Here is a 27,402-nt window from a genome sequence, read left to right as displayed (position 1 = left end):
TTAAAACAAACCCTGCTCCAATATTGTCATATGTTTACAAGAGGAATTCTAGTGCATTAACAACTGGGGGTCAGACATACAACTGTTAGTCTGCAATTGGCCAGCAGATCTTTCATTGTAGCACAAGCAAACCAAGATGATTCTCCTATTGTGTAAATTATTACATGTAAAAGCACCTTTTATAATTCTGAATATATTAATAACATCAATCCAACCATGGACCAGTGAGACTCTTTATGAAAATATTATTTGAACCAACAGTTCATCATCATTGCTTCGGTTTTTTTTCTATTTTAATATTTAAAAATAACTGCAGATACTTGCAGTCACTTTGGAAGTATAACCCAGAAACAAATGGAGATGGGAGAAACTAGCTGCCTCATTTATCTCTCCCTGTGGGAATTTCTGGAAACATATGAAGGTAGAAGGATTTATTCCTAAAAGGAGTGGGTAGAGTCTGAATAAATATAAATAAAATACCTATTTAATGAGGAACTGCTTTTTGGGAGCCTACAAACTTTCTACTGTTATCTACTGTTCTAGTGTTGTAGATATTTGAGGTGTGTTTATTCTGTCCTGAATAATGTGGTTGTATGTCTGTCATGACAGCTGGATTATTTCAGGATGTGCTGCTGTTTCAATGGCACTTTTGTTGGTAACAGAGACGGTATTCTGTTCTGAGTTGTGCTTATAACTCCATTTATGAAGGTAATTCCATTCCAGGTTGAAAAGATTAGATACAGCAAAATGAAAATATTCTGTACACTGATCACCCTTGAAAATGCAATAAGTGATTACTGAGATTTTCTTACAAGGTATGGAGTGCAAGTTATTTAATTCTATATAACTGAAGATGCTTAAGAAAATCCATATTTAATGGATGTTGGAATGTGAAATCAGCTCGTGCATGGCCATTTACTAACTGACTCCTGGCCAGAGTTAGGGTGTCGAAGGAGTGGCAATTTTAGTTGACTCTTCCTTATGAAGAGATGTTAAAAATGCTAGTAAGGAGTACAAATTTTTCAAAAATTGCTTCCTTCTCTCTGTATCTTTCCCCTAGTAGGAACGTCATTTCAAAATCTCATTTCTCTCTGCAAATGGAATTTACTTTTTAGGCAGGATGTTCAGGAACAGCCCATTATGTTTCTGAATACAGTTAAATCTTGTTTGATTAGACCTTGATACCATGAACTATGGCTGGGGTTTTAAGATTCATTAAGTGTTCAAGTTGCAGGTTCTTTGCACCCAGACAGGCAGGAACACTTTCTTTAAAACTAGAAATCTGTTATATTTGTGACACAAGGAATCAGATAAATCTATTCACTTATAGGTTCTTATTTTGGATTTTAATCAGGAAGTTAATATGACAGAAAGAAATGAGCATTATTTTGACTAATAAAAAAAGAACCCTCCGTATGTGGTATTTCCTATATAATGGAATCTGATTTTTCAAAACAAAGAAATAAACCTGAAGCTTTTTTGTTCGGTTTGCATGAAAAGTTACTAATAATGGCATTCTTAGCAATAGTAGCCATAGACGGTAGTGGAATGGCATAACTTTTTAAATCTTTTTAATAATGATGAGGTTTGTTTGTAACAGCTGTTTGCTTCTGATGTTACATTTTATATTTCAGATTCCCAAATTGATAAATAAACTTGGTTATTCCTTCTTTTAAAAAAGAATTAAATTTTATTTATAAAATTGGGCATACTTGTACATGAGACTTAAATTAGGGTTTGCCTCCAGTACTAACAATTATAGTTTTATGTAGTGGTTAATTTGGTTTAGCTGTGCTTTTTCTCCTATATTTTTCTCCTATTAAGCTAAAGCCAGTTTACCAAGTTATAAGAAGGTCTTCTAAACAATGTATTTAGGCTAAACACTAAGATGAGCTTTTGTCATCTTCTTTTGAAGATGCTTTTATAAATTATCTTTATGAATCCCAGGAAGATACATGTTTTGAAGGAACTACATGTATAATAACTCAGTCCTGGCATTTTAAAAAAATAATTCTTGTTACAAAGTTAATTTCTAGTTGATTGTTAATTCCACTTTAGTCACCATTTACCAGAAAAAATACATGTTCTGAGCAACTAGTTCATTATATTGAGTCAATTTACCCTAAACTTTTCCATATAGATCTTAATTCACATTTTATGAAGATCTAAATTTTTTGGCACTTCTAAAGGTGAAGCCCAACTAACTGGTTTGTATTGAAATCCATCCTAAGAGTGGAGCCCGAAATGCTCTGAATTTTATTTGTTTGATGGTTTTTAAAAAATAAAAGTCTTATTTTCTATTACTTAACATTTTGATTTAAATTTCATTCATGTCTCTATATGATAAGTAGTCAGAATTTTAAGACAAATAATGGATCAGGTGCAATATGAGGATGGTAGCATCCCATTACTAATATAGAAGTTTAGAATGTGCTGTATTTCACACATGAAGGTAAACAACTACTTCAGAATAGGCATGGACATTGCTAAATACATGCTTAGCTATAATCCAGTTAACAGCAGAATAATACCTGTTAGTAATATCCTATGAGTATCAGCTACTCAAGGTGCAGTAGAGAGAGCTTTTGAGGAGTTTGGTGGTACGTTACAAGAAGTAGAAATGCAATATCTAGAAAGAACATCTTAAAATGCAGAAATGGAGAAACCTGGATTACAGGAAGCTTTAGTTTGAATAAACACAATAATGCAAGGAAAAAGGTTTTCCAAAGAGAAATATTGCCAAGCAACATAAATGCAGTTTCTAACCTGAGACATTGCTGAATTAAAATCAGGTGAAAACGAAATGTAGTTCAGTTTCAGAAAATGAAATGTAGTCCAGAACCAATATTTTAAAAGTGACTTTTGTAAAATCATTGCTGGGTGCTTGTGATAATTGAGAATTAAGTCTTATTTTAATAGTAAAGGTTTCACCTGTCCAATAGTGCCTGACAAGGGGGTGGTGCTCATCTCAGCTTCTTAGCAAAGGGAGCCAGCATTGTCCAAAGATGCTTCTGTGATCATGTGACCAACATGACTTTATATGCTTAGGCACAGGGAAATGGTACATGATAGCTACTTACTCACATTTGCATACTTTTGAACTGCTAGGTTGGCAGAAGCTGGGGCAAGTAATGTGAGCTCACCACTGCATGGTGCTCAGGGCTCAAACTCTGGCTGTCAGCTTTCTAGCTGACAAGCTCAGCGTCTTTAACAGCAGAGCTTAAAAAACACAATTTGTGCCTTCAAACTTGTGTTTAAGAATGTAGTTCAGGTGTATGTTTGACTCTTAATAAAATGCAGTAGCTGCAATGCTACCAGATAGCTTGCTTATGTCACTCCATATTACCGATGATGGCCTTTCCCCCTGGCTAGCAATCATACAGAATAATCTCACAAAATATACCTTATATAGCTTCAAGCACTCAGTGGCAAAGACCTCTAACATTCCAACCTGTCTAGTAATTCTCTGAAAGTTGATGATTTTAGTCCTTGTGATCAGTTACATTAGTGAATCAGCAAGTTCCATAAGCTGTCTCCAGCTGCAGCATAAGCTTCAACATTATTTTAAGAAGAAAATAGTAGTTACTACGCAAAAGAAGCAAATCCCAGTCACCTTGATATCTTCCTCCTTTGAGCGGGATCCTGGATGCAGTGATCTGTGCATCCTTGAGTGCATGTTTTAACAGGAAGCAAGTGGCGCACACTCTTAAACCATCATTGGACCCAACAGATAATGAATAATGAGCCAACGTGACACAGTGGTTAGAGTGCAACACTGCAGGGTGTTTCAGCTGACTGCTAGCTGCAGTTTGGCAGTTCAAATCTCATCAGGCTCAAGGATGACTCAGCCTTCCATCCTTCCCAGGTGGTTAAAGTGAGGACCCAGATTGTTGAGTCAGGCAATATGCTCTGTAAACCACTTAGAGAGGGCTGTAAAAGCACTATGAAGTGGTATATAAGTCTAAGTGTTATTGCTATTTGCTAATACTCATTCAGTCTCCAACGTCCCTTTTTAGATTGTCAGTTGAGCTTCAAGGGGCTTTAGGAGAAGTGGATTTTCTGAATTTTGGGGGGGTTGGATTTCAGGCCAGGACACAGCACAGAGGTGGCACTGATCTTGCATGTAGATGAGTTCTGGCAGATTTGTGTTGTTTTCTGTTCTTCTTGACTTCTCAGTAGCCTTCAGGGACTAGGAGGCACAGTGTTCCCCTTTCTTCATAGCTGGTTCCAATTGGTATTTCTGGGGAAAGAACTCAAGCTTGAGTTTCCTGATGTATTTCAAAGGTTCAATGCTGTTGTTAAAACATCTATATGAAGCCACTGGATGAATTCATTCACTGGCCAGGGGTCAAATAATAACCACATGCTGATGATACTCAATTGAATAACAGGCTGACCAATTAATGCCTTCAAAATCTTCTCTTAATATCTGAAGATGGTGGGGCCTGACTGGGGAGGAACAGTTAAAGGACAACTCTGGCAAGACTTGGTGATTATGTAGTTTGGACTGCCCCAACGCCAAGGTCTTTCCACTTTCATCTCTGGATGAGTTTGTTCTTCCCCAGACAAATGCAGCACGCAATAGGGAAGTTTCTGGGTTCACAGTTGCAGCTCCATAAGCAAGTGGTAAATATGAGCAGAAAGAACCTTTTCTTTAAAAGAAAAAACAAAGTCCAGTTGTCTCCTGAAAATGGACCTTTGGGACAACCATGACCTGGATGACTGAGAATCTCTACAGAGTATGAGCAAAAAGGTTCCAAGTGGGCCAATTGAAGCCATTCCTAGATTGAAGGATCCTAGATCCAGTTATCTCACATATCAACAGCTGAAATGTATTCCATATGTGGCTGCCTTTGACAATCACTCAGAAGCTATAATTGATCCAGATTGTAGTAGCACAAACACTTATGGTGTATCTCAGTACCCTGCAATTAATAACCTAGGCTGCTCAAACTGCACTACTGATAAACCCTAATCTTAAAACAAGGTAATCCAATGGGACTTGGATGTCATTCCTTCTGTCATGGAGTCTATCCTCTGCAAAAGGATCCCCACTGAGGTTTGGGTCACCCCATCCTGCCATCCTAAAGACCAAATATTTGCCTCAGGTTCTAACTTAAGAAATGTGCCCATTATGGGAATTTTATTAATGAATTGGCATATTCTAGGTTATTTTTCTGTGTTATATTGAATGCTGCTATGAATTGGATGGCTTATACATTTGAAATATAAAGAAAGGAAGGAAACAGAGATAATGAAATGAGAGTTTACTTTGTAATAGACTGATCAGAGAGAATGGATTACCCCGGGCCAAAAAATGTTTGGCTTTGCTGTGGAGTGATATATAAACCACGTTTTATGGTCTAACACTCAGCGCAACCCAACTCTCAATTTTTTCCTGGGAAGTTTACACGATCCAATATTAGATGAAGATGCAATATCCTCCTGCAAAAATTTGTATCCCTTCCTTCCTTTGGTCTCTCCTTCCCTTTCCCCGTGTTAAGGCTCCTAAGTGGGAATGGCCATCCCGGCGGCCTCGGCTTGTCGGGAGTGGCACCAGAGGCAGAGGGGGGCGGGCCCCGGCCAAGTGACGCGGGTGTTGTGAAACCCTATCCCGCTTTCAGCTTCGGAAGAGAAGGGATTTAACCGACCGCCGCTTTCAGGCAGCTGAATTCAGTCCAGCTGCTCAGTTGCCCGGCGGTGGCGGCTGCAGAAAGAGGAGGAGAAAAAAAAAAAAAGAAAGCACGAGGGGGCGAACGACTCGCCATCGCAGCTCCCCGGTCAAATTGCGGCCAGTGCTGTCGAGGGTCGCCCAGCCGCCGGAGACATGGATGGAGCGGTGGACTTGTACGTTGCAGTCCCGCTGCTTTTCACCGTCCTGGCCGTTATTCTAGCGTCGGTCTTTGTGAGGCTGCGATCCTCTGAAGAGGACAAAGCTAAGGAGCCGGCGGCAAAAGAAGAAGGAGAGACCAAGGCGAGCGCTGCTGCGGGAGACCGGACGGATGGCGAAGCACTCCTGAAGGATGAGGGGGAACCGGAGGCGGCCGGAGCGGAGCCTCGGAAGGAGAAAGGAGAGGAGGAGGAGGAGGAGGCGGTAATAAGCAGAGAAGCTGGAAGGGACGCCGTGGAGGAAATAGGGGCTGCTGAAGAAGAAGAAGAAGGGACGAACGAAGAAAAGGAAGAAGGGCTTCGGGAAAAGGGGAAAGGGGAGGTGGTCGAGGACGAGGCTGCCCCGGAGGCGGTGAAAGCAGAAAAGCGGAGTCACGTTCAAGTGGAGCGGAAGGTGCCCGGTCAAGCGGAATGGAACGCGGTCGTTGCTGCTCCGGTGGCTTTAGAAGAGCAGGAGGAGGACGAGGAAGAGGAGGACGAGGAAGAAGACGACGAGGAGGAGGAGGAGGAGGAGAGCAAGGTAAGGATGCCGCGCCACGAGCAAGGGCGCTGCTGCCTTAGGCCACGCAGCGTGGGGAATCTGCGCCCATCCGTGTCGAGGCACGCGAGGAGGGAGGGAGGACAAGCACGCTCGAGCAAATTCTGCAAGCCAGCCAACCGTGATGAAAAGTCAGTTTTTGGGGCGGAAGGGGGGGTAATTGGCGAAGATGCTCTAATTATGTTTTTCCTTCGACGGTCCTCTATAAGATCTCCCCTTTCTTAATTAATTGCCTTTAGGACTTTGGGTCGCACGTGCCTCTTGCGTCAGAGCGGGAAGGGAGGCTTGAGAGCGAGGCTGGATTTGATCGGTTTTAATTCCAGCCTCGCCTTACGGTCTTGCTCTGTCTCGGTTAGGCGCCAACCACCAAACATTCCCCTAAAATATATCCGTTACTACCCTCTCTTCCCCCTACGCCGCCACCATTTGCTGTAACCGGCTGAGGAAAAACCACCTGTTGCTCCAGAAAATGTGAACAGGGAGTCCTCTTAAAAGCAGTTGGATTGTGAAGTCCTCATTGCCGCCCACCTCCCTCCCTCAGGAACAAATAAAGACTGCAACTTAGTGGGGGTTGATAAGCCTTATCATAAGGCTTACCGTCAGCACGGCTTTGCATATATACAGTGGTGGAAGAACTAAGCATTCCCAGTAGGTTTTTTTATTTGGGCTAATTTCAGAAAATCCTGCTTTAGGAGGAGTCTAGAGTTTTTCTCTCTTCCATATAAATTGCAAAGGTGGGGGGGGGAGGTCTTGCAATCTCCTTTCTGCCTTTTGGCATAGTTTTAATAAAAATCCCCTCTGATGGCCCCTTTTTGGCCTTTAGAAATTCCATCTCCCTGCTGCAGTTGGTATTTTTTTCTCATAGTTGAGGAAGTGCGTGACAATCCAGGAATTCCTCTTTCCCCAGAAATGTGCCCTGGCTTAGCAATTGGCAACAGCATTCAAAAAACGGCTATCAATATTCTACATGGAGCTTTGAATTGTAACCGCTTAAAAAAGAAACTACCAATCCTTAGAGAGAGAGAGAGTGCCTTGCTGGAATGCTAGATTTAACCATGATTTTAAGAAGAGAAGTTAGCTATACATGGCCAGTTCCAGAAAGCAAAAGATGTTTTCCATTTCTACCTAAATGTGGTTGGGTGGCACAGGAATTTGGTAGAAGTTTACTAACAAATTTTAATCAAAGACGTATTTATTAAAATTCATTAGAAGTGTAAAGCAGTATTAAATTAAGAGTTGAAATTTAAATTTGCTGGTCAGAAAAGATAGTGTCAATTTTTTCCCCCCACCACAGAATAACACAGATATCTTCCCATGATGTTTCCATCTTGGGTGACTTGAACAGTTCAATTTTCTTTGTATTTCTAAAAAAGGATGGGATTTCATTTTAAGAGGAGCTAACCTATTTATGATAGGGACGTGGTGGCTCAGTGGCTAAAATGCTGAACTTGTTAATCAGAAAGGTCGGCAGTTTGGCGGTTTCAATCCGGAGTGAGCACACATTACTTGTCCCAGCTTCTGACAACCTAGCAGTTCAAAAGCATGTAAAAAAGCAAATAGAAAAATAGGAACCACCTTTAGTGGGAAGGTAACAGCATTCCGTGCGCCTTCAATATTTAGTCATGCCTGCCACATGACCACGGAGACATCTTCGGACAGCGCTGGCTCTTCGGCTTTGAAACTGAGATAATCACCGCCCCCTAGAGTCAAAAATGACTAGCACATATGTGCGAGGGGAACCTTTATCTTAGCCTATTTATGGCTTCAATATTAACAGTTTGAAACTTAAACTTGAGACTTAAACTGATGTTTGAGGAACTGAAGCATTCTAGAAGTGTAATCTGTCAGATTGGTCTCAGATGTGATATTAATCATTTAAATAGGCTCCTTTCTACAAGTTCAGATGAATTCTCATTCTCTCCACCACCCACACTTAATGTACATGTTTCTGGATTTGCATTGAAAGCACATTTCTCTGCTAGCTGAAATCCTAATAGGTGTTACTGTACATTCTTCTGTTCAATATGTCAGCCTTGCCCTTTTCAGAATATGCCATTTCTTTTTTCAAACCTTTAATTTTCTGTTCTGAGAACAGCGTGCTCAATCGTTACTAGGGTCGGTTTTTTATTTGTTTTGGATGGGAAAGAGAAGTATTATGGCCTCCTAATAGTTTTTCTCTTGTAAATGAATTGTGCCAATTTAATTACGGGAGGGAGAGTCATGCTTAAGAGAGTGAAGTCAAGATTAAAGTCTAGGATAATTATAAATACAAAGATGACTCTGGATGGAACCAGTCTGACCATTTTGAAGACTTTGAGAGGTTTGAAGGTAAATGTTTGAATACCACCCCTTCTGTTGCTATAGTTGCCCTATATGTAATTAAAGTGGCAATGTAGATATAGGTCTCCCTCAAGTATCAAGCATGAGATAATTCAGAACATCTCCGTGTTAGGCTTAAAGCAGTTTCCCTAACTATTGTCCTCAAGATGTTTTGGATTTCCAGAAGATCCAGCCTATGCAACCTTCTAAAATGGCAATACTGCCACTGGTGAAACCTTGGCCTAGGATGTGTATACCATCTTAAGCATATTTTTTTTACCATCTAAACCAGGGGTGTCAAACTAGTGGCTCGCAGGCTAGATGCACACACACACACACACACACACACACACACACACACACAGCCAGCTCCACTAATGGGAAAAATGTTGTGAAACATCATGTCATAGCAACATGACACAGCGAGTTTGACACCCACCCTCTAAGCTCTTGTGCCACAATTAATGTCTTAGGCTGCTACAGCATAGATGGGGCTAGCTTCTTGAGATAGGTAAGCTTAATTAAATCAGTTAGACCTTAAGCTCCATGAAGGAACTACATAGCCAATTTTGCTTTTAGCCACAAATTATCAGAAACCAGTGATAAAAAGATCCAGAAGGTGACAGAGTTCACCTCCATGAAACAATTGTGACATGAGCCCCCTCCATTTGTGGGAGACTTTCTAAAGGATAATTGTGCAGGATTATATACCTGTATAGAAATGGTGCCATTGCATGGGATAGCCTGAGTGTCAGGTTCTGTCACCTGAACCTGTCACGTCAAAGTACCGTATTTTTTGGAGTATAAGACGCACCAGAGTATAAGATACACGAAGGTTTTGAAGAGGCAATTTTTTTAAAAAAGTAGGTAGGTAGATCGAGGGATAGAGAGGGAGAGAAAGAGAGAGAAATACAGTAGGGAGGTTGAGAGAGTGAGTAGTTAGGTAGGTAAAGGGGGAGAGAGAGAGAGAGAAATACAGGAGGGAGGGAGAGAGTGTGTGTAGGCAGGTAGGTAGGTAGAGGGATAGAGAGAGAGAAATAGAAAGAGAGAGGGAGAGAAATACAGTAGGTAGGGAGAGAGAGTAGTTAGGTAGGTAAAGGGATAGAAAGAGAGAAATAGAGAGAGAGAGAGAGAGAGAAATACAGTAGATAGGTAGGGAGAGAGAGAGAGAGTAGGTAGGGAGAGGGATAGACAGAAATAGAAAGAGAGAAATACAGTAGATAGGGAGAGAGAGAGAGAGTAGGTAGGTATGTAGGTAGATGGAGGGAGAGAGAGTAGGTAGGTAGGTAGATGTTTCCAGGTGTATTTATCCATGTGCTGGAGAAGGAAATTGCTGACAAGCTGCAGCACTTAAGACTTTGTTTCTGCTGGCACAGCACTTAATCAATGTATCTGATCAATCAGTTAAAGAGCTTTCAAAAAGGAAAAAAAAGTTTTTGCACTCTGCAAACCTCCTAAAACAGCCAGTTTTTCACGAAAACAGGCCCTTCCCCCCAAAAAAGGCATGAATAGCCTGGGGGGAGGGCTGCAGAGTGCTCCTGGAGGGGTGGGAGGGCAAAAAAGAGCAAAAAAATTGGCCCGTTTTTCACGAAAACGAGTCCATTTTTTGTCAAAAAAATTGCATGCATAGCCTTATGGAGACTTATAGAATGCTGCTGGGCGGGGGCAAAAAACAGCCCACTTTTTGCTCATTTCTGCCCTCCCCAGCCCCCAGGCTGGAAACCTCCATAAGGGTATGCACAGCCATTTTGGTGAAGGGAGGCAAAAAATGCTGTATTTGATGTATAAGACACACCCAGATTTTCAGCCTTCTGTTTTTTTGTTGTTGTTTTTTCAGGAAAAAAGGTGCGTCTTATACTCTGAAAAATATGGTAATTGTCATGATGATCGTTCAACTATATGGAAATAATGGTGTTTCCAGGAGCATTGTATTGCAGACAATGTGAATTCCATATTATTACACCTATACCAAATTATCTTTATTAGCAAGGCTTGAAGACCTGAATGTGATTGTATTAGATATGTGAGGAATCTAATGAGAGACTGGACTGAAATGTGTCCCAGAATACTTTGATTCAGTTGAGATCACTGGCTTTGTTTGCTGTAAAAATGCATGCCAACCATAATCAGCAATAAGAGTGTGTGTGTGGGGGGAACCTTATGAAGTGCAAAAGATCTGCTGAGATCCAAAGTCCATTTGGACTGCAATGTCAAGAATAGTCTATTGGCAGTGAATCTTACATCCATTTTGCTATTTTAATTTTGTTTCTGATTCATCCACTTCTCTTCCCTGCCTCTTCAGCATCTTTTAACCCAGCAATCCCCAACTTTTTGGGCACCAGGGACCGGTTCTGGGGGGAGGATACCTCATGGGGGAGGCATTTCATGCACTACTTAGATCCGTAGCATGTGCAGATGAAGCTTTATTTGTTTGCATGGCCCAGTTCCTAACAGGCTTCAGCCTGGTATCATTCCATGCCCTGGAAGTTGGAGTCCCCTGTTTTAACTTACCAGAAATGAGGCTGATGAGAAGGGAACCAGTGATTCGCAAGCCAGACAGAATTGTTATGTCAAAACTCAGCAGGAGCTCCTAGTCTTAAAGCCATGAAAAGAAAGACCAAATATCCGTAAATATCCAACTCATAAAGTTGGAAGAAAAAGGCTTAGAATTTAAATTCTGGAGCAAAGATATATTTTGACTTTGATTTCTGCTTTCTGCATTAGGCAGATCTTTTGTATGCCTATGACTTCATTCTTGTTGCAGTAAAGAAACTATATTAGCCAAATGTGTTTATGAAACTTCTGCTGATTAGCCTGTTCCATAAATAAGAGGTTGATGGCTTGAGATCCGGAATCATAGCATTATAGAGTTGGAAAGAACTGAAAAGATGTTAAGGCTATGCTCGAAAAAGCCAAACATAAAGTTAAAATTATTTCCAGTTGAATTCAGCATCTGCTTTGCTAATAGAGAAGCTTACCAATCTCTCTGGGCAAAACTTGGAAGTGATTTGTCATTGCCTTACTCCAGGACAATGGTTCTCATCCTTGGCAATTTTAAGCTGTGTTGTCTTCAATTCCCAAAATTCCTCAGCCAGGGAATATTGCCAGGGGAATTCTGGGATTTGAAGTGCAGGCAGCTTAAAGATGCCAAGATTGGAAAATAGCACTGTAAGGTGCTTATTAACTATCCCATCTAGCCTACAATCCTGGAAATCCCTACAAGTTTCCAACTAATAATCAGACCCAAACCAATTTTAATATCATAGCCCAGACAAAGCTATCTATAAGCAATGGCTTTCAGCTGAGATTAAGACTTAGTTTTGCTTTTCAAAGCAAACCATAGAATGAGTGTCTAGCCAGTTGTATTAAAAACATGCTGCTTGGGTCCAGACACCATTGTGCAAGAAAATGAAATTCCTCTCCCTTAATTGCTCCATCTCAAAAATAGCCCAAATGAATTATTTTTTATACTCCAGCCTTGTGCTTCTGCCTCCGGGATCTGTTTATCTATGCATAATTTCCCAGGAGAAACATTGGTGACATGGAAATGTTGCCCCGAAGCAAGTCTGCTGGTCAAGCTGTCCATTAGCCAGCTGGGCTTCTTAGCACTGCTTGAAGCTACCAGCAAGGTGCAGAGCATGGACCAGCCTCCCCAGGTGGAAACTCACAGCGGAGCCTGTAACACACAACATTAATCAACAGCCCCTAAGGTAAAAATGCTTGGATGGAACCTCTCTCCTACAAGGACTGCAGAAATATATCAGATAAAGCAGAAGTAACTTCTGTTCCTTTTAAAAGAATGGCTGTTCTTTATCTTCTTCTTCTTCTTCCTCCTCCTCCTCCTCCTCCTCCTCCTCCTCCTCCTCCTCCTCCTCCTCCTCCTCCTCCTCCTCCTCCTCCTCCTGCCTGTAGACTTTCTATGGAAACATTGATCCTGGCCAATATTTACCACCTCTTAATGAAAATATTGGTAGGTTGCTGGTATGTCTTGTTATATGATTATTGATGCAGACTAAAAGAATATAATGAGGACCCAGATTGTTGGGAGCAATATGATGACTCTAAACCGCTTAGAGAGGGCTGTAAAGCACTATGAAGCGGTATATAAGTCTAAGTGCTATTGCTATTTACATCGCCTCTTAATCTACTGAGTTTCTCTTCACAAGCAAGACTGAAGTGGAAATGACTGTTTTGTGATCTTTGTCTGAGTTTGAATTCTACACACACCTGCCTAGCATATTAGGTATCTAATCCCATGATTAATTTAAGGTTCACAGCGTTGGGTAGATTATGGAACTTGGGTTCATTAAGTAAACCATGGCTGTACACTCATATCTCTTTTTCCTAACTCCTCCCAAAAGATGTTCCTTACCATTATGACTGAGATTTATTTGAGAAAAGTGGAGTTTTATAAAGTAAAGCTATCTGTTAATTTCTGTCCAGACCTGTCTGAAATAGCATTTTCCTCACATCACATCAGCGCGCTCATTGCTCTTTTCACCTGCAATCATTTTCACAAAGCCAGCTGGGTCGGTCACTCCCTTCTCTGCCCAGGAGGAAGGCAATAGTGAACCACTTCTGAAATCTAGCCAAGAAAACTGCAGGGACTTGTCCATGCCCCCAAAAGCCACATCCTTAAAGCTGGCCCATGGGAGCAGGATTCTACCAGATGACTTCCCCATTGAGGTCACAGTGATCACTCACTCTAGGGCAGCTTTCTTTGGTTTGGTTGCCTCCAAATGTCTCAGATGGCTCCCACCTTCTCCAGCCAGAAGGTCCACTAGCTGTCAGTGATGGATTATACTTAAAATTGTTTGGAAGGGACCAGACTGGAGAAGGCTAATTACCAAGCCTAAAAATAATCCTAGGAGTGAAATGCCTCCACCAATAGTTATGTGAGATCCCAGGGTCCTACTCTACTCTCTTCCTCCTCCAATTGTTTCCCCAAAGAATAAGCATCAATGCAATTGTCTGCCCTCAGCCAAAGCATGAAACCAGTCTTCAAAAGGTGCCCATATAAGGAGAGTTGAGTCTGGGACTTGGAGCAAGTTGCAGGCTGTGAGCCTTGTTGGTGGTTATCGGCCCTATTTATTAAAGCTTGGCACTGGAACAGGCCAGGAGAAAAAGGAAATCCCCAAATCCTTCAGTTATTCCTTTTATTTTTAATACAAATAAATTTGTTTGTTTTAATGCAGTCAATGGTACTTTATGCAGCAATAGGGACTGCACCAACATAGAACTAGGTCTGGTGAGCAGTCCTTTGAGATAAGCTGCCCATCCCTTTGCTAGACCCAAATGGACTTCGTGGGCTGGCTTAGGAGCCCATCTTCTCTGAGTCAATTGATCCAGGCTATTCCAGAATAAGCTTGATTCCACTTTAGTCTAGCACCAAAGATCCCAAGTGATCTTAGTGGGAATGAAAAAGACTGCTATTTAGGGACTCCAGTTCTGTGCTATTCCAATAAATCTGGAAGCTGATCGGTTTGGAATGGCTGATATAAAGACATTCCAAGTCCAGGCTTTATGCAATCTTTATGCAGCCTTGTATCTAACGTTCAGGAGTTCATGAAAGACTTTTTGGCAAGAAATCACTGTCTGTACTGGCACACACTGCTTTGGGCGAAAGGGGAAAAAAAGCAAATGTTATCAGTCCTACCAACTATATTTGGATAAACTCAACAATTCACAGGCTGTCCTCAACAGTTAATCCTTGAGGGCATGTGACTCAGAACAGCTCAAAGCAAAAAATCTGGATCTGGAAGTGCAGCATCCTTATCACTTCAGGGGGAAAATCAATGCAGCCTTATGATACAAAGAATCATAGGAATGTGTGTATCAGAGTGAAGGCCCCATGGGGGATGAATGAGCAATGATCTTGGCTGGAATCGGGATCAGAACATTTTGATTTAGGCTAATCCAGTCCTATTTAGGTCATTGGTTGAACTGGTTGGCGTTGTCTCTTTTCATCCAAACTACTCAAAAGGCATTTTAAAGAATAATCAAACATATTAAAAGAACAGAGGTCTTGGGGGGAGGGGGGGAAATCCCGGGCTATGAAGGATGTGTTACAATTTTAGAAATTGCACTCCAAAAGAATGCAACATATAACTAAACCAGACCTCCTCCTTTCTGAAGTTTCTGAAGCCTACATTCTTTGGAATTTTTCAAGGCCATTGATCAAAGGGCTAAAAAAAAACAAAAAACACACCCAGGAATGTGTTGGCTTAAAAACCTGCTGGTTTGTAGGAGGCTGGGATGTGTTTCCCTTTGCTATTGCCACTAGAATTTGATTGCTAAATATTTTTTTTAACAACTTAGATTGAAATAGGAGATAGTTTTAAACATTAGTCTCCCCTTCTGACTCTGTCGCATTCCACTGGATATTCAAAAGCAGGAGGGGTTGAAGAAAAATGGATGTATTCCTTCTCTGCCGTCCCGTCCCCCCACAAGGAATAATAGCCCTATTTAAATTCTTTCCTCTGCCTGGCTTTTCTTGGCTGCCTTTGGAGGGAGGCTGTGCCTACCAGCATCCAGAGGGAAGAGACATTTTTCTGTATTGACTTAAGTGCTTGAAAGGTTTGGGCTGGCGGGGCTTGGTGTGAGCTGGCGCGTGCCAAGCGTCTTCTTGAGCAAGCTATTTGTTTAGCTCTCTCTTAAAAGGGAGCCCAGAGTTGGTGGCACTGGTCAAGTGGAGCTGCCCTTTAGCCTTTGGAAACTTGACATCCTGAATGTTTCTAGCTAGAGCTAAAGTAAGCTTGTTTTTTTAAAAAATAATAATAGCTGAAATGTTAAAGTCTTGGAACAGATAGTGATTTCATGTCATAATCTTTGACCACAAACTGAATGTTCAGTCCTCAGAAGAATTTCCTTAAACTTGAAACATATTGCTTTGTACCAGTCCTCCCAATGCAGCCTATCTCAACACAATTTCCTTAAAACCTATTTGCATGGACACAGGAATTTGTCATCTTGGAGAAGGAGACAAATCTAGTCAATGTTGGTAGTTGCTTTCCAATCTCTGGCAGTTTTTTTTTATTAACATGTAAAAAAGGATTAAATTTAGGATCTTATGCATGCAGAACTACTGAATGATGATCTTCATTCTTCCTTTCAGGCATAATTTCATTGTGGAGTTACGTTGTCTCGACTAACTATATCAATTTTGCATTCTTTGCTGGGTCATTGACTTCATGCGGTCATTTCCTTGAAGCCTTTTTCAATACAAATATTTGATAATGTTATTGTTACCATTGTAAGGTCGATAACCCCTGGAAAGGTATTACTCTGCAGTCCTATTCTCATTCATCAGAGGAGAAATCCTCATTGGGGATGATTTCTGAGTAAATACATATAGGGAGCATGCTAGAAATCCAGACAGATGTACTCCAAGTTAACTGCATTTAAAAGGGAAGATTTCATGTTTGCTCATGTGGACTTCCTATTTTTGGTTCCACAAAAGAGGTATTTCTTGCCATTTCAAGTCAATTGTTAACAGAAAGGAATAAAAAAAAGTAAGTGTTCATTGATTCTTGAGGAAGGAGAGATGGAAGAAAAGATGGGTCAGGATTGAATCTCTCTAAACCTAGATTTTCTGCACAATCTGAAACTTTATATGCAGAAAAATGTGCAGGTTTTGTTTCACAAAGGACCATACTTAGCATTATAAACATACAAAAACAGAAGGTGGTATATCAATTTGTTCAATTTATTCCAATGTTTAATAAACACATGCAAAATAGTGCAGGTGCTTTCATGTTACACACTGATAATTAGACTCCTCTAAAATAAAATAAGAGCTGAGCTTTTACGACATTGTCAAAGGAGAGGAAATGGAAAGCAGACATAAAATCCTTGCCCAAACTGTCTGCTTCATGCCAAAGATTAAAACATTACAAAATTGCTTCTACAACTTTGAAAATACGTATTTATTCGGAATAAATAAGTAGCAACAAAGGTAACAAAAAACTGAGGGGAAAAATAATATTGGGAGGACAAGTTAGGGAGTATGGCATACAAGTGAGTCAGATACTGCAACGTAGGGGCAGGAAGTGGGACAGAATAGTTGCTCCCAAAGGAGGAATGTAAATTTCTTTTTATCTAGATCTTATTTGGGGAGAAATATGACCACGAAACTACTTATGAAGGCCAAGAAAAGGTTGGAGAAGGATTTACAGTACATGTTCCAAGTATAATGACATTGCATGTCTCCTGGCCAATTTGTAATCTAGGCTGGCATGATTTATATCAAAAGAACTTTACCGAATCAGGACTATTCCTCATTAATTTATTACTCTTTAGATACCTGAGTGCCGTAAGATCAATGTCCCTTCTCCAGCAATATTAGTGCTTTTCTAAATAGGCAGATGGGTCTCTCTTAATTGGATTGTTATAGCGGGAGACATAGACAAAACAATGATAGTCTTATTTTTCTTTTAACAGGCTGGGGGTATCATTTATCAGGATGTGTGTGAATCCAGTACAAATATTAACTAGTTAGCTAAAATATAGTCGCTAAATCTCCAGAATGTATGGATAAAGAGGTTGCTCATATGTTATACATTTAACACCTTAATGTCATCCTTTTTCACATATAGGGAGCTGAGGGTATCCATGCATATTTTTATCATTTTATAGGTAGTCCTTGACTTACGATTACAATTGAGCCCAAAATTTATGTTGCTAAGTGAGACATTTGTTATGTCAATTTTGCCCCATTTTATGATTTTTTTTGCCACATTGTTAAGCAAACCATTGCAGTTGTTAAGTTAGTAACATGGTTGTTAAGTGAATCTGGCTTTCCCATTGGCTTTTGCTTGTCAGAAGGTTGGAAAAGGCTATCACATCCTGAGACACAGCAACTTTCATAAATATGAAGCAGTTGCCAAGCATATGAATTTTGTTCACTGTCCATGGGGATGTGCAGCCATGAGAAATGGTCAGAAATCACTTTTTTTCAGTGCCATTGTAACTTTGAACGGTCCCTAAATTAACTGTTGTAAATTAAGGACTACCTGTTATTGTACTTGATAATGTTGTAAATACAGTACTTTGCAATGTAGATAACAGATGCGCAAGAAGAACGGGCCATGCCTAGGTGTTGGCATGTTCAGCAACAAAAAATAATGGTCAGCATGAATAAGCTATCACTAGCTTTGGAATCTGTAACAAGGCATAAACAGTAACAGAGTTGGAAGGAACCTTGGAGGTCATCTAGTCCAATCCCCTGCTCACGCAGGAGATCTGTACTAGGGATTCAAACCGCCGAACTGCCAACCTTTCTGATCAGCATGGTGGCATCAAAATAAGTGTATCAAGATACTACCATATAAACTACATAAGTCTGATTTCATGACGTGTGTGATCACACAACCCATTCAAAGACCTGTTGCTAGGTACAAATGAACTTTTCTTATCTGAGTTCAGTACAGGTAACATTTTTCAAATGAGGGATTTGAGCAAATCTGGATGATTTAGAGCATGGGTGTCAAACGCAAGGCCCGGGGCCCAGATCCAGCTAGCAGGATGCTTAGATCTGTCCCGTCGAGCCGCTCTGGAAACAGCAAAGGACTGGCCCGCGGTACCTCTGCCAGTGAAAACTGAGCTTGTGAGGGCCGTGTGCAGCCCTCCTGAGCTCCGTTTTTGCTGGCAGAGGTTGCAGGATGCCATCACAGCCGAAAACGGAGCTCATGAGCCAGTTTTTGCTGGCAGAGCACTCAGGCCACCACAGGCGCTATTGACATGAGTGACGAGCTGGCCATGCCCACCCTGGCCCACACTACCCTGATGCATCCCTCAATGAAATCAAGTTTGACGCCCCTGATTTAGAGTAAGGGAGAATGATCTGTGAAAATAAAAATAAGCGAATGCAGGATACTGAAGCCTAGCTTTGGTATTCAGGACAAATTCCAACATACTTGCAAGTTTATCATGTGTATGATTCATTCTGGCTGAGTTTATACACCAGTGTGCAACTTTACATTCTTTGTTGCCTAAAACTCATCGAGTGACTCACAGTAGATGACTCACTGGTAAATCGGTCAGCTCTATTGAAAAATACTGTGTTTGAGCTCTATTTATGGTGTTTGAACTGTGGTGGTCCATTCACGTAATATGCATAGACACAATTCCTTCAATGAACCATATATGCCCATGGAAAAGCCCATCTGTGGATAAACTAATCCTTGAATTTTATCCAAAATTCCATGAAAGGTACACCATGCAGAGTTAAGCTGATCTGTATTTTTCATGGCATTTTGTTAAAAATGCAAGGGTCAACTTATCTGGATAGGCTTACATATGAATATGGATGGATGGATGAAGATATAGATATATAGATATTTTTAAAATATTGCCATATATGCTCTTAGATAAGCCCATCTGTGGATAAGTTGAACCCAACTTTTTGTGTGCTTTTTGGCAATTAAAATTCCTGCCTTATCTGCTAGTGCAGGGGGTCTGCAACCCCAGCTCTGGAGCCACATGTGGCTCTTTCATCCCTCTGCTGTGGCTCCCTGTCGCTCAAAATATGCATCACTATTGCCAATGTACGATATCCGCTGGCACGCGATTAATACATCTGCCTAATATGTAATATAGCCCAGATTCGAAACCAATAAGGGTATGGCTAGCTGATGAGAGCTAAATAGCCTGGATGGTCTCACACAGTGAGCCGATAGACAGAAAGGGGGAGTAGTGAGTTTTCCTGTACACCGCTTGGAGAGTCCAAGCAATGGGTTAATTCAGTCTGCTTGCCCTTAGGACTGAGGAACTATTTTTCCTTAAGCCACACCTCCTCCTGGTGTGCTCAATCCCCCAGAATTCTTCCTCAGTCAGCCCGTTTGGACGTATTTAGTTAGAGCTCGTCTCCACCAGGACGTGTCAAAAATAATCGCGGCCTCCCAGTATGCCGCTGACGCGTCCCTCAATGCCACCAAATTTGCCTCCAGGGCCCTCGGTTCTAACATAACTTCCCGTCGACTGATCTGGCTCCGACATTGGCAAGCGGACCAGAAAAACAAATGGAAACTGGCTTCCGCCCCCTTTAAGGGGTCCAAATTGTTTGGCGAGTCCCTGGATCCTCTCCTCATTGAGTCCAAGGACAAGAGGAAGATCCTACCTTCTCTAAATAAAAAGCAGGAACGTAAGGCCGCTCCCTACTCTAGGAGGCAGTCCTTTCGTGCCTCCGAGCCTTCCACCTCTGCCTCTTCCTTCTCTCCCTCTAATAGGTCCTTCGGCCAGCAGGGCGACAGGTCCCAAGACAGAGCGCCTTTTCGGGACAGAGGCAGGCAGCAGTTCGGCTTCCGCAAGTATAACCGCGGTGGGGCCTCCAACAGGCCGTTCCGTAAGTCAAAGTGACTGCCAGGGCTTGGCGCCCATCGGGGGTCGCCTCCAGCTGTTCGCCTCCCATTGGGCCCAGAACACCGAGGATGCTTGGGTTCTGCAGACAGTCAGGGAAGGCCTCTCCTTGGAATTCCTGTCCATTCCCCCTCGGACCTTCATCCGGTGCCCTGTCCCGTCCTGCCCCCAAAAGAGGCAGCGTATGGACCAGGAAGTCCGTCATCTCCTGGACATCAGGGCCGTGGAACCAGTTCCCCAAGGCGAAGAGGGGAAGGGGTTTTACTCCATCCTCTTCCTGGTACCAAAGAACTCGGGGGGGTGGAGAGCCATCTTGGACCTCAAGAACCTCAACAGGCATATCGCCTACCGGAGGTTCAAGATGCAGTCTCTGCAGTCCATTCTGGCGGGGATTCGACAGGGAGATCTTCTCACATCTATAGATCTCAAAGAGGCATACCTCCACATCCCCATCCGTCCTCAGCACAGGAAGTTCCTGCGCTTCTATTATGCGGGTCGCCACTTCCAGTACAAAGCTCTTCCATTCGGCCTCTCGTCCGCTCCTCGGACGTTTACCAAAGTGCTGGCGGTAGTGGCGGCTCAGCTAAGACGCAGGCCCATAAGGCTCCAGTGCTACCTGGACGACATCCTGATCCAGTCGTCGTCCAGGCAGCAGGCCCTTCGGGATCTCCAAACCACTATGAGATCCCTCAGAAATCACGGCTTCACTCTAAACATAGAGAAGAGCCATCTCACTCCAACCAACAGACTTGTACACCTGGGGGCGGTGATAGATACCAACTTGTGCAGGGTTTTCCTTTCCCGAGACAGGTTGACCGGTCTAAGGTCCATGACCCACAAGGTGTTGAGCTTGAGGCAGGCTCCAGTGGTCCTTCTGTCGCAGCTGCTGGGAAAAATGATCTCCTGCATTTCCATCGTGCCGTGGGCCCGCCTGCATTCCAGGTCTCTTCAGTGGCTGCTGCTGCCGCACCAGAGGGCATCCAGGAGCAACTCTACCAGGCCGATTCGAGTTCCCCCGGACGTGAAGAGGTCTCTCCGCTGGTGGGTGTCTCCGGCCATCCTCAAGGGCCACCTATTCAAGGAACCCGAGAGGTTGATCATCACCACAGACGCCAGCCTCTCCGGCTGGGGAGCCCACATGGGGTCCCTGGTTGTTCAAGGCAAGTGGTCCCAAGTGGAATCCAGCTACAGCATCAACCTGCTGGAACTGAGAGCTGCTCGCCTGGCCCTGCGACATTTCAGCCGGCCCATCCATCGTCAACATGTGCTTCTGATGACGGACAATGTGGCCACCAAGGCCCACATCAACCGTCAGGGCGGCACCAGATCCAGAGCACTGATGAGAGAGGCGGAGTCCCTGGGACGCTGGGCGGAGCGCCATCTGGAATCCCTTCGCTCCGACCATATCTCCGGAGTGGACAACACACAGGCCGACTGGCTGAGCAGGACGACCATAGATCCTGCGGAGTGGAAACTGGACCCTCGCCTGTTCCACCAGATGTCCGACAGATTCGGGACTCCGGCCGTAGACCTGTTTGCGTCAAGGGACAACAAGCAGCTCGACCGCTTCTACTCCCGGTTCTTCACCCCGGGGGCGGAGGGGACAGACGCACTGCGTTGCAAGTGGCCCCGCGAGCTACTGTACGCCTTCCCTCCCCTGCCTCTCCTTCCTCAAGTCATCTCCAAAGTCATCGCAGAGGGAGCAGAGGTCCTTCTCGTGGCCCCGCATTGGCCCCGCAGGTCGTGGTTTGCCGACCTTGTCCACCTGTCGGTGTCTCCTCCGTGGCGCATTCCTCCGGACCAGATCTCCCTCAGCCAGGGGGCCGTGATTCACCCAGAGCCCCAGTGGCTCCAGTTGGCCGTCTGGCACTTGAGGGGGACCAACTAAAGGACCAAGGCCTGTCGGAGGAGGTAGTGAACACCATTCAGGCGGCTAGACGCCCTTCAACCACTAGGATTTATGATGCGTCCTGGGCCGCCTTCGCCAAGTGGTGTGAGGAGCTGCTCATCGAGCCGACGACCGCGCCTGTTCCCAGAGTGCTTGACTTCCTTCAAGCGGGACTCAACAAGGGCCTGGCCCCGAACACCCTTCGACGCCAAGTGGCGGCTTTGTCTACTGTCTGGTCGGGCGACCACCTTTTGCCTCTCAGCAAAATCCCGAAGGTGCGTCTTTTCCTCAAGGGCGCTTCTAACCTTCGCCCTCCCACCGTTCATCGCTATCCTACTTGGCAGCTGTCCGTGGTCCTGCGGGCCCTCTCTGGCCCTCCATTCGAGCCTTTACGCACTACTTCTCTTCGATTCCTGACGCTGAAGACGGCCTTCTTGATTGCCATCACGTCAGCTCGCCGGATTTCGGAGCTGGCGGCTCTCTCTGTTCGCCAGGATCTGTGCGTCATCCACCCTGACAGGGTCATTTTGAGGCTGGACCCGACCTTTACCCCCAAAGTAAACTCATGGTTCCATAGAGCGCAAGACATTGTGTTGCCAAATTTTTGTCCTCATCCGTCGCATCCCAGAGAGCGATCCTGGCACAATCTTGATGTCAGGAGGGCCCTGAAGGTCTACATCGCTCGTACTGCGGAATTCAGGAAATCAGAGGCTCTTTTCCTCTCCTTCCAGCCCGGTTCCCTAGGGAAGAAGGTCACTTCCTCCACAATTGGCAGGTGGCTTCGCGCTTGCATTGCGACTGCCTATGAAAGTCAATCCAAAGCCGTTCCGCGCGGCATCACTGCACACTCCACACGAAGTGCTGCTACTTCAGCGGCCTGGGCCACCCAGGCCTCGATCCTGGACATCTGCAGGGCCGCTACGTGGTCCTCTCCTTCTCCATTTGTGCGACACTATAAACTGGACATTTTCGCCTCGGCTGAGGCGTCTTTCGGCAGGCGTGTGCTCCAGGCGGTTGTGTCAGAGACCGAATCCCGGGAGCCTTCTTCTGCCCACCCAGATGGACAATAACTTTGGTATGTCCCATTGCTTGGACTCTCCAAGCGGTGTACAGGAAAATGACCATTGGCTTACCTGAAGGGTCCTTTTCTGTACACCGCGGGAGAGTCCAACCCACCCTGGCTCTCAAGGCCGGGATTCGGGTTCCTCGTGTCAACAGTACATCATCTTGGACGCTTCGCTCCGTCCGCACGAACTGACTCCTTCAAAGAATTCTGGGGGATTGAGCACACCAGGAGGAGGTGTGGCTTAAGGAAAAATAGTTCCTCAGTCCTAAGGGCAAGCAGACTGAATTAACCCATTGCTTGGACTCTCCCGCGGTGTACAGAAAAGGACCCTTCAGGTAAGCCAATGGTCATTCCCTCCCATATTTGGGCATACCAGGGTTTGTAACACACATACACACATACATACATACACACACACACACACACACACACACACACACACACACACACACACACACACACTTATATTTATATATGCAGTGCTATCTTCTTTTTAGATGTCAAAAAGGTTTTGTGGCTCCTGGTGTTTTCTTTTCTGTGGGGGATGGGCCCAAATGGCTTTTTGAGTGTTTAAGGTTGCCGACCCCTTCCTTCCTTCCTTCCTTCCTTCCTTCCTTCCTTCCTTCCTTCCTTCCTTCCTTCCTTCGATCACGTGACCAGGGGTTACTGCAAAAATCATGAGTATTAAAAATGGTCGTAAATTACTTTTTTCTATGTCGTCGTAACTTCAAACAGTCACCAAATGAACTATTGTAAGTCAAGAACTACCTGTATAGTACCAAATGAAAGGCATGAATAATACATTCTAGACTCCTGCCAGTAAAAAATGGCTTATTGAGAGTGAGAGGGACAGAGATACACTGACTGGGTCTGAATCATGCAAAATGTACAATAATTTCCTTCAGATTTTGGTACAGCCATAGGTATTTTCTTTCCATCCTACTGAATGCAGAATGTTTCCCTTGTTAACAGGAAAGGTATGTTGTGGTCCATTTTACCTAGGTTGTGTCCAGCTCTCTTAAATCAGATTTGCTCATTCTTTTGTCAGCTGGTAGGATTACTGGAAGACCGGAAAGTCTCTGCTGATCTTGAAGCTTGATTTCTTGGTCACAGAGATTGCCTGAACAATTTTTTCATGAAATAACACAATGGCAATGTCATAATGGCAACTTGTGAAGTTGGCCACCGCTCCTTGTTGGAAGGGAAAGTGAGCAGTTTACAGTATACACATGGTGCAAATGGAGCTGGCAGCAATTAGTAATTAAAATCCTTACATCCTTTTCTTGTCCTATGACAGTGATGGCGAACCTTTTTGGCTCATGTGCCATTAAGTGGGGGGAGCGCAGGGGGGTCGTGTGCGGGCATGCGCACCCATAATGCAATGCACGACACCCAGTGCTCATGCGCGCACTACAGGCGCTCCCCCCATTTTTACATGCTTTTTTCGCCCTCCCCAGGCTCCAGAGGCTTTATAAGAGCCTGGGGAGGGCGAAAACAGCCTCCCCCGCCCCCCCCCGGTTTGCTCAGAGGGTCGTTTTGAGTGCTCCGAAGGCTTCAGGGACTGTCCGGAGGCTTCCCTGACGCCTCAGGAGGGCGTCCTGGGGGGCGGGGGAGGCTGTTTTCGCCCTCTCCAGGCTCCTATAAAGCCTCTGGAGCCTGGGGAGGGCGAAAAATGGCTTTAAAAAGGGTGAACTCAGCTGGCCAGCGCGCACATGCGCGCTGGCCAGCTGACAGAGCAGCGCCTTGCGTGCCCTGACAAATGGCTCCGCGTGCCACCTGTGGCACGTGTGCCATAGGTTCACCATCACTGTCCTATGAGCTGGATCATATTTCTCCCCCATGCTTCTTATGTGTTATTCAAGCTTATGAAGCTCCCAGCAAGAAGCAATTTTGAGAAGGGCCTACTATCCTACCGAAAGCTACTGCAATTCTGATGCAGAAGTTTGAGCTCAAGCAAAAATGCAGCTTTGTATCTTAAGGGCTCCTGCTTTCCCTTTCATGAGACGTCCGGTGCAGAGGTGGTTATTCAGCAGGTTCTGACCAGTTCTGGAGAACCAATAGCGGAAATTTTGAGTAGTTCAGAGAACCAGTAAATACCACCTCTGACTGGCCCCGCCCCCTTCTATTCTCTGCCTCCTGAGTCTCAGCTGATCGGGAGGGGATGGAGATTTTGCAGTAGCCATGCCCACAGAACCGGTAGTAAAAAAAAATGAATCCCACTACTGCTCTGGTGCCTATGTCCTACTTGAGCTGAACTTCATGGAAGGGAACAGATTGGCCATTGACTTACCAGTAAGAGATCCTCAGAAGCCCATCTGTATTTCATACCATGTATTTCTTCACGTGCTATTTTCTCCACACACTCAGCTCAGTGGCTGCCTCAGACAGCAGGCGCCATGACCCTGAACGCTGGCAAACTGTGATGAGGTGGGGAGCTGGATGTCATACCTGACTAAAACAGCCACTGAAGAAACTTTCCCATTGCCAGAGATGAAATAAGTTTTCTTCAATTGTTATACATAGAACATGGAAGGGTCAATTTTGTGTTTTGCCTCAAGCAGCAGAATGTCACGGGCCCTTACTTCCTCATTATGCCCTGGAGAAATTCTTGTTCATTCTAAGCTCTGTTACACCTACACATACTCGTACAGAAAGTAGCCCTGCTAGACATAAATACTTTCTACTCATTCCAACCTATTAAACATAAGAACATTGTGTTTCTGTGAGCTGAAAATAATTTCAGACAGGATACATTTGTGCTGTTTTTCGCATTTGGTACTTATTAACCCAAGGTTGCCATTTTCCTTAAAAACAAAACAGGAATTAGCTCCAGAGCAAAGGCAGAATATGCAATATCCTACGAGGCCCAGCTCAACTACTTAGACATTCAGCTCTGCCTTGAATGTGAAAACTTTGCTTGCCATCTGGTGACCTTAGATATTACTGTAAAAATGAGCATAATAAATGAGGCCACAGACTGTTATATGTTTATAAATCAACATAAATTATGTAAATCCTAAAATATACTAGTACACAAAGCCTTCTCTTTCATTGCTTCCTTATTAAGGAATTGGACAGATTGTCTTTTTTTCAGAGAGAGGAAACAGCTGGAGCATTGGAGTAAAGGATATTTACCGGAATATGCTCCAAGTTCCAAACTCAGGTTTTATAATTTGATTTGAATAGCTACCCATCTCAAACTAATGATTCTGGTTGTATAAACCCTATTTGGGCACACAGTGGCCCCTGGGAAGCATATCTCAGCTACCCAGTTTGTCAGCTTCTAGCAGAGGGCAGAAAATTGGTAGGCATTTCCCTGCTGAATTTCAGTGACCCTACAGCAAGATTACTGGAACAATTAGATTTGGATGAGGCTCCCTATCTAACCTGCACACTCCTTCTCAATATTGTTCTTTTCTCATTGGAAAAGGGAGATGCTATTAGCAGCAACACAAAAACACCATCTTGTATCAGGATCATTAAAAAGAGAGCAAGGATGAAAATTTACTTATCTCAAAGAGATATTAAATGTAATTTTAAGATAGGATGTGAATATAGAGGCAGGTAGAAAGGGTACGAATATGAGCTGAATGGACTTGCTTCTTTGAATCCAAGGCCTCCAAGAAGTGATATAAGTTGATGATACTTGTACCTAGACATGTTCTGTATATGTACAGTATGGCAAGTTTAAGAAGTATGGCAACTTACCTCAATCATTGGAACTGTTGCTTGATTTTAGGCAGTTATATATCCATCAAAGCAGAAAGAAGGAGGTTTCTGGCAAGGTGAGACAGCTCCCTGCTGTTTAGGATGTGGGCAGTGCAACAGTCAGAAGAATAAGGGGGCATCAGAAGTGCTGAGGGAGAGTTCTGTATATGACATGGCTTTTGCTACTGCCCTCTGACACAGTCAGATGTCTCACCACTTGCACTGAAGTAAAAATGACTGTGGGAAGGAAATGCTATGTTGCTCAGTCTTGAAATGTTCTTCAGCTGGCCTAGTATATCCAAGGAGAGACTGGTTCCTCACCTTGTTTTTGTCCCTCCTTGCCTCAAAGCTTTCCCAAAAGTGGAATGACTCACGAGAATAAAGAAAAGAAGATAGGAAACCAGAAAGGAAGATTTTCATTGATATACTTTCCAGATAATAACACTTCCATTAACCTAGATTTCTCCAAATGTTGGATATTTCAATTTCCATCACCTGACTTTGTCAGGATCTGAGGTGATGGGAGTTATAGACTAAATATTTGAGGGTACAGTAATCAGAGAGAAACATTTTATATGGTTCATAGAATGTGTGAATGAAAATAGAATTTCATTGATTTTTTTTTTCTCAGGTACATTA

General features: G+C 43.7%; 1 protein-coding gene across 3 annotated transcripts in view; it reads left to right on the top strand.

Moving 5' to 3' along the window:
* Positions 1-5,607: 5,607 nt before the first annotated feature.
* The window catches only part of MXRA7 (matrix remodeling associated 7), a 71,021-nt gene continuing 49,226 nt past the window's right edge, over positions 5,608-27,402 (top strand). Inside the window, exon 1 of one of the 3 annotated variants that reach the window (XM_081938892.1) lies at positions 5,608-6,409. In XM_081938892.1, the coding sequence (XP_081795018.1) occupies positions 5,828-6,409 (582 nt within the window). In that variant the 5' untranslated portion in view covers positions 5,608-5,827. The remainder of the gene's footprint in view (positions 6,410-27,402) is intronic. The other 2 variants (XM_081938891.1, XM_081938893.1) reach the window with 2 other exon arrangements.

Source organism: Natrix helvetica (assembly GCF_964273705.1).
Source record: "Natrix helvetica genome assembly, chromosome: 1".
NCBI classification, from domain to species: Eukaryota; Metazoa; Chordata; class Lepidosauria; order Squamata; family Natricidae; genus Natrix; species Natrix helvetica.
Note: the sequence above shows the minus strand (reverse complement) of the source record. Positions and strands in the feature narration are given on the sequence as shown.